The 7,500-nt window shown below is 48.9% G+C and overlaps 1 protein-coding gene across 1 annotated transcript in view; it reads right to left on the bottom strand.

The window, feature by feature from the left end:
- The window catches only part of ccdc186 (coiled-coil domain-containing protein 186), a 41,071-nt gene that overhangs the window by 8,355 nt on the left and 25,216 nt on the right, over window positions 1-7,500 (bottom strand). The window contains 3 exon segments of the mRNA XM_048232530.1: window positions 2,332-2,557; window positions 3,412-3,492; window positions 5,818-6,007. Of these exon segments, the coding sequence (XP_048088487.1) occupies window positions 2,332-2,557; window positions 3,412-3,492; window positions 5,818-6,007 (497 nt within the window).

The following is a 7,500-nucleotide window of genomic DNA, read 5'->3' as shown; positions in this document are numbered from 1 at the left end:
CCTCGAGAGCGCTGAGGAGAGGCGGGCAGCACTGGCCCCCACACCGCTGCATGCACAGTGGTGGCCAGAGCTAGCTGGCTGGCTGTTCGGTCAGTCGGTTGGTCGGTCAGCCGGCCGGACACTGGCATGAGCGGAACAGTGTGTGTGTGTGTGTGTGTGTGTGTGGATGCGCCCCGCGCCAGCTGGCACGCGTGAATGTTAGGAAGCTGGTTGCCGTGGGTTACGTGTGCAGGGCTGTCTCTGAGTGCATGGACAACCTCACACATACACACACATACACACAGACAACCTCTCTCTCACACACACACACACACACACACACACACACACAGACATCTCACACACAGACAACCTCTTTTTCTCTCTCTCACACACACACACACACACACACTCTTTTATGAGAAGTGGGCAGAAAGGGAGGCAGGCAGGTACCTGGAGTCCAATCAATAGCACTTTTCCCCTCTTATACTATTCAACTCATGCCGCCATTTTTGTCATTGATGAAGCACCCCTAATGCGTGCCACCAATGAACTGGGCCTTACAAACGTCTCAACATGGCCCATTTGGCTGTCTGGATAACGACCCGCTCTCCATCACTGGCTCATGGCCGGCCGCCTTCAGAAAGAAAGAGAGCGCCCGGCTGGGGCCGAGTCTGGAGGACCCGCAAATACACACGCTTGGCTCGCATGAATACAGAAGCTCTGCTGCATTATGAATGGGCTGGTGGGGGTGCGGTGCGGCCGGGGATGTAGAAAGCAGGCCAGTGGCCCAAATGGATGATATAGAGGGGGAGAGAAGGGGGGAAATGCGTGCGTGTGTGTGTGTGTGTGTTTGTATGTTGGGGGGTGTGGGGGGGCAGGGAGTGTTCCTATCTATGAAAGGTCTGGAGACCTGACGTGTTCGTGGCAAGTGAAGTACAATGGCAAAGACTCAAACAGAATGGAGAATGCAGCGCAACAAAGTCCAAAACAGAGCAGGAAATAGAACAGAGACTGAGCGCTGGTGCTGGCATCCGTCTTGGTGTTATGAGGAAGGTGGAGTGGTGGTGGTGCTGGTGCTGATGATGGAGGTGGAGGTGGATGGGCTGTGGGGCTCTAATTGTGCTGCTCCTGCGTCAGACCCGTGTGTGGCCTGCCAGATGAGGTGTGAATGTTGCCAGATGAGGTGTAGTGTTGAGTGTGTGTGTCTGTGTGTGTGTGTGTGTGTGTGTTTGTGTGTGTGTGTGTCGGCCTCAGTGCGTCGGCACATGGCCCATGAATATGGATGCGGCGTCGCCAGGACCCCTGCTGACGCATCGCGCACCCCCCCTTCCTCTGAGAGCCCTCCAGAATACGGCTATAAATAAGTCAGGGAGCGCAGGGGCAAGTTAATGTGTGTGTGTGTGTGTCAAAATGACTCCTGGTATGTGAATGAGCATATGTGTGAATAAAACCTGAGGTTGTATGGATGGTGTGAGACAGAATGGGTCTGTAGTTTGTGAATGAGAGTGTGTGTGTGAATGCATTGTGAAGTTGTATGTGTATGTGCGTGTGTATTTCTTTGTGTGTGTGTGTGTGTGTGTGTGTGTGTGTGTGTGTGTGTGTGTGTGTGTGTGTGTTAATCTGTGTGCGTGCCAGGTTGTCAAAGGCTCTGCGTGTGTTGACGCGTCTATGAATGTGGGACTTGTTTTAAATGAACGCCGGCCAATTGTCATTGTCTGAGGGAAACTGACAAACAGGATTTGTGAGTCTGCTGGCAGCCCCAAAACTGCAGCAAACGAAAGATCAACAAGGGGAGGAGACGTGGCGTCACAACACCAAAAAACAAAACAAACAAAAAACACCAGCTGTCTAAATGATGTCTCTTGTCTGCCTGGGCGAATTGATGGCTCCCATCTGCAAATTCCTTTTGTGATCAGACACGCTGACAGAGGGACAGGCGGTTGACGAGGACAACGAGGAGACCAAGATGGCCGACACCAAAGTGAAGTTGCAGAGACTATGTCTAGACCCTGTTTATTTGTCTTAAATCCGCCTCTAAGGGGAGTTGATGTTGAAGGGAAATAAATAAAGCCTTGACCTACAGCTATGCATACATTGTCATGATGCCAAGAGATGGCTTCATCCTAAAGTTCTCAAGAAAGTCAAAAAAGGAGACACCATAAATGGAATAAAAAGGAATTTCCAGGAAAAAGAAACAGCGCCATGTCGGTGTCAAAGCAAGGGGGAAGACAGGAGAAGACAGCGTGTGAGATTGTCTCCTGCGTCTCTTCTTTTTTTGCACTCATCCCTCTCTCTCTCTCTCCCTCCCTCTCTCCATTCGTCTTTTTTCCGGCGCCCTCGTCCACTCACTTGGTCTTTTTGCGGATCTCCTCCACCAGCTGCTTGATGTGATCCTCCATGAACTCGATCTTCTCGTTCTTGCGGGCGTGGGCCTTCTGCAGGCGCACGATGCGCTCCACCAGCACCGCCTTGTCCACCTCGGGGAAGCTGTCGGCCGCCGCCGAGGACGACGGGCCGCCCGACTGGTTCTCCGGCGAACGGTCGTCCGTGCTGCTGCCGCGCGCGTTCAGAGAGCCTGGAGAGGAGATGGGGAAGGATGGAGGGATGAGAAGGAGGAGGGAGGGAGAGGATAAAAAAAGAGGGAAAGCGAGGTTCCCCAGAAGGGATGAGAGGATGAAGAGAGAGCAGGAAAGGAGGAAGGGGAGGAAGAGAGAATGAGGGAACCCAAGAGAGAACGGTGTGTGGAATGGAGGGATGATGGAGAGAGCAAGGCAGTAAATGAGGGAGGGAGAGAGAGAGACAGACGGATGGGGAGTATGGAGGGATGATGAGAGGAGAGAGCAAGGCAGTGAGAGTAAGGAGATGAGTAAAGGAGGGAGAGAGGGAGGGAGAGAGGGATGGGGAGTATGGAGGGATGATGGGAAAGAAAGCAAAGGAGTGAGAGAAAGGGATTTATTAATGAGAGAGAGAGAGAGAGAGAGAGAGAGAGAGCAAGACACAGTGAGAAAGAGGGAGGACAAAGACAAAAAGAGATAAAAAGATAAAAAGGCCATTTTCTCAACATGAGCTCCCATTCTCACCCGTTACGATTACTTTCAAGGCAATAACTGCAGTGAGGGCACCCAATAGATACTAGCCATCGATCAGTCATGGCTCTAACAGCTGCAGAGCTGAGTGTGTGTGTGTGTGTGTGTGTGTGTGTGTGTGTGTGTGTGTGTGTGTGTGTGTGTGTGTGTGTGTGTGTGTGTGTGTGTGTGGGGGGTGGTCTTGAGCCATCAGCCTGGTCTACACAACATTCAGAAACTCGCTGATCTTTTGCTGCTAGAGAGGCTGCATGACAGCCAAAAATCATGGGGCTTGGGCAAATGCATTTGGGTGCATATTGAGGCATTGTGGGTAACGTAGTCAGATGGAATGGGGTGTTCATACCTGATGAGCTAGAGCGGCTGCCCATGCTGCTGACGTCTCGGTCACATCCGCCGTTCTCCACTTGCTCCAGCTTCTTCCTCGCTGCATCGTACACACACACACACACACACACACACCAACACATTCACACAGTAAGAGACTAAAAACCATTTAGTGAATCATCACATGGACCAAGGACACCTGAAAAGGTCAAAATGTAGACATACACCAATTATCTCAGCAATGTAGAAACCAGGAGAAATGTAGGAAGAAACCAAGAGGGAGATTCTAACTTCAATCTTTTGTGTGTCTGTGTGTGTGTGTGTGTGTGTGTGTGTGTGTGTGTGTGTGTGAGAGAGAGAGAGAGAGAGAGAGATAGAGAGAGAGACAGACATAGACAGGAAGATAGATAGAGAGAGGAGTTTAACTCCAGCACATGCCAGGCTGTTCCACAGCTGTCCTTTCCCACAGCTTATGAGCCCATTTAACAGCCTGCCTCCCCCAGCCCAGGGACGCATCCAGCAATCATGTCAAAGAAGGTCAATTAAAGGCTCTTATGAGCAGCCCCAGGTGTGGAGCGGGGACGAGAGAGACTGCAGGGGTCCCCCTAGAGACAGGCAGGCGCCCGAAATAGTGCCTGTTTAAAAATACCTCCACATACTGTACAAAACCCCAGTCTCTACCCAACCTGAAAAAGGAACTAAGTACAGCTCCCCAGGTGCTCCTCTCCATCCCTCTCTCTCTCTCCCTCCCTCTATCCATCCCTGTCTCTTACCCTCCATCTCTCTAATACCTCTCCTGCTCTCTTTCCCCCTGCACTCTAATCTTCCCTCCTTCCGTCTTTTCATCCCTCCTTTCTTCTCCTGAGTGACTCAAGCTGTGAATGGAAAAGTGGTTGTACCCCCTCAGTGGTTGTACCCCCTCTTCTATCTTTATCCGTTCATCCCTGCGTGTCCCTTCTTCTCTACCCCCCCTCTCTCTCTTTATTTCTCTCACAGAAGAGTCTTTCTTCCTCTCTAAACAAGCCTAGTGTCTATCTGTCTGCTGATCCCTTCTTCCCTCATGCCATCCCTTTCTCTCTCATCGCTCTCTCGCTCACACTCTCCTATGTGCCCATTGTTGTCTTGGTCTTTCTGCGGTTGCCAACCAAACGAGCGCTTCTGCCCTCTTTGCCGTCCTGCTGTCTTTAAATTACTCTTTCTTCTCTCCGGCAGACCTGCCAAGCTGGCTGACTCACCAGCTCTCTCTCTCTCTCTCTCTCTCTTACATTCACCCACTCTCTCTCTCTCTCTCTCTCTCTCTCTCTCTCAGGCTCCTCCTCAACTCTCTCTCTCTCTCAACTTTCTCCATCTCTGTTCTCTGTGAGAAGGAGAAACTGTCCGACTTGCTCTCTCGCTCCTCTCCTCCACCTTGTTCTCCTTCTCTCCCTCTTGCTCACTAGCGGTCTCTCTCATTTGCTCTTGGCCTGCCTCTCTGCCTTTGCCTCCGTCTGTCTGCATCAGTCTGTCTGTTTATTTGTGTGCTGAAATGAGTGCCAATACACCCCACACACACACACAAACACACACACACACACACACACACACACACACACACCCCAAGAGCATCAATATGGCTCTGTAATTATAAACAGCAGCAGGGGGCTGGGGGGCAGCAGGGGAAGGGGATCAGGAGTGCGCTTTGCTCTGCTTCATTACAGAGAGGCTCTTGTAGCGCCGGAAGTGGATCCGCAGCAGTGCCATACACAGCGCTGAGAGCCGGATGAGATCAGGCGGCTGATTGCAGCCCTTTGTGCCAGAGGGAGGGGCTTTGTGATGCCTGTGTGTGTGTGTGTGTGTGTGTGTGTGTGTGTGTGTGTGTGTGTGTGTGTGATGAGAGTTCTGGTGACCCAGGGAGATTTGGAACAGTTAACATGTGGATTATCGTGGTCTCCTGGAACATTCATTTCCATGTGAATACAGCTTGGCTAGTATTAGGCTAGTAACGGTGTTAGCCGTATCAACGGTCTGGTTGCAGACTACAAGATGTCTGGTAAGCTTCTTATTGCTGATATTCAGTTCAGTTTATATATTATTATATATATTATATATATTATATACTTTATAATATTATATTTATATTATAAAGTTTATACATTATTATTTTACTTTTTCAAGCTCTGATGCATGTTAAAGTGCATTTCTGAATTCTGGGTATCAAGTATGAAATGTTTGGTAAGGTTCTGAGCAACATTCTAGCATTCTAAACATGGTTTAGAACGACCAAGTTGTTCTGTGTTCTCTGACTTTGTGTGAGCCCTTCGGTGAGGTTCTAAGCATGTCTAAAGATGCTGCTGACATTCTGCGTGTTCTCTGACTTTGTGTGAGCTGTTTGGTGAGGTTCTAAGCTCGTCTGAACATGCTGCTGACGTTCTGCGTGTTCTCTGACCTTGTGTGAGCTGTTTGGTGAGGTCTTTGATGTTGGCGATCTGCTTCCTCTTCTGCGTGACCAGGTCGTCCCGGAGTTCGTCCACGCGCGTCTTCAGCTGCGTCGTCTCCGTCTGCAGGCCCGAGCGCTCGGCCTGCAGCACCGCCACCTCCTCCATGCGCTGCTGCTCCTCGCGCTTCAGCTTCGCCGTCTACAACACACACACACACACACACACACACATGCACACACACACACACACACACACACACACACACATACACACACACATACGCACATACATGCATGTAAGCCAAGGAATCTCCTGTATACCTGTATCAGGGTTTCCGTTGTCCGGTAATTACCGGACATTGGCCGGAAAAAAAATGAAATGTCTGACAAAATTAAATCTCTCCGGTCAAATTGTCCGATTGAAATTGGCTAATAATCCCGCCCCTAACGTCTGAATTTGAGAATAAGCCTTAAAAATGTAAGCCTATATTAAAGCAATAATGGCCCTGGCTATGCTTTTAAATGTATAGGCTCTACCGTTTGAAAGCTATTAAACAACACGCATAGCCTATGCTGCATTTCAAATAGGAAACATTTCAAATGGGAAGTTGACGCTAAAACGCCCATGTTAAACAACTAACAAATGAGTGAGGGCGTTCCTTAAGACTAGCCTTAAAAGTTTTTCAGAGGCCAGACAGGCGGATGATGATAAATTGGTAACGCCTGAAGCCTCAGATGTCCGGTCAACTCCACCACCACCAGATAAAAAGCATAAGTGTCGGGCGATCCTATCAGAATCATGAAGTCGGAAGTGAAGGCGGGTTGCGCAAGGCTCCAAGACACTGTCATTCTCCGTACACTGGACATGCAACTGTATTCTGTACCCAAAGCATACAGTAGGCCTATGCTTTTCTCTGTCTATGATCTGCAGGGTTAGGGCCTCCTCGACGAGAGATTGCTGGTCCCTTGATAATGTTCGCACAATTAAACGGTATCATTGAACCGTGGACCGAAAGAAAAAGAAACTATACATTTCCCAGAATAGGAAATATTTCTTAATTTATTGTTATCAAATAAAGAGGCATAGCCTTAGGGGGTAGTGGTGTGAGCGCTCATTCTTGTGTGTTTCATCTGTGCAAGTTAAACAGTGGAACAGCAACAAACAACGTAGCCTTTTTAAAACAATGGACGAAGCGGACTCTTGATAGATACTGGCTAGATATTGTTAGGCATGTTTACGTATATTAGGCTAATGAACATGTTGCATTCTATTCAGCCTGATTATGTCATTCTTTAAGCTACATAGCCTGTCTCCAGTTTTCTTCAACTTGACTAGGTAATTAGGAAGCGATAATAGGATATTTGACCGGCATATCATCAAAATGTCCGGAAAACGAAACCTCTGCCGGTCACTTTGACCGGCACCATTTTTTCCTAGCGGAAACTCTGACCTGTATCTATACACAGAAAAATACTATTCTACATCTCGACACAAAAATCAGGTGAGTGACTAAAATGCTCCCACATACAGAAACACATAAGCCTTTATCCTTAACACATAAAGCCTTTATGTTCACACACATGACACATAAACACACACGGACAGTTTAAATCCATGTGTGCCGACTGCAACCAAAATAGCAGCACAGGACATAAACACTGAGGTGCGGTTGTGCTGGGATTGGAGGGACT

Source organism: Alosa alosa, chromosome 22 (assembly GCF_017589495.1).
Source record: "Alosa alosa isolate M-15738 ecotype Scorff River chromosome 22, AALO_Geno_1.1, whole genome shotgun sequence".
NCBI classification, from domain to species: Eukaryota; Metazoa; Chordata; class Actinopteri; order Clupeiformes; family Clupeidae; genus Alosa; species Alosa alosa.
The sequence above is the reverse complement of the archived record's forward strand: the minus strand, read 5'-3'. Positions and strand labels throughout refer to the sequence as shown.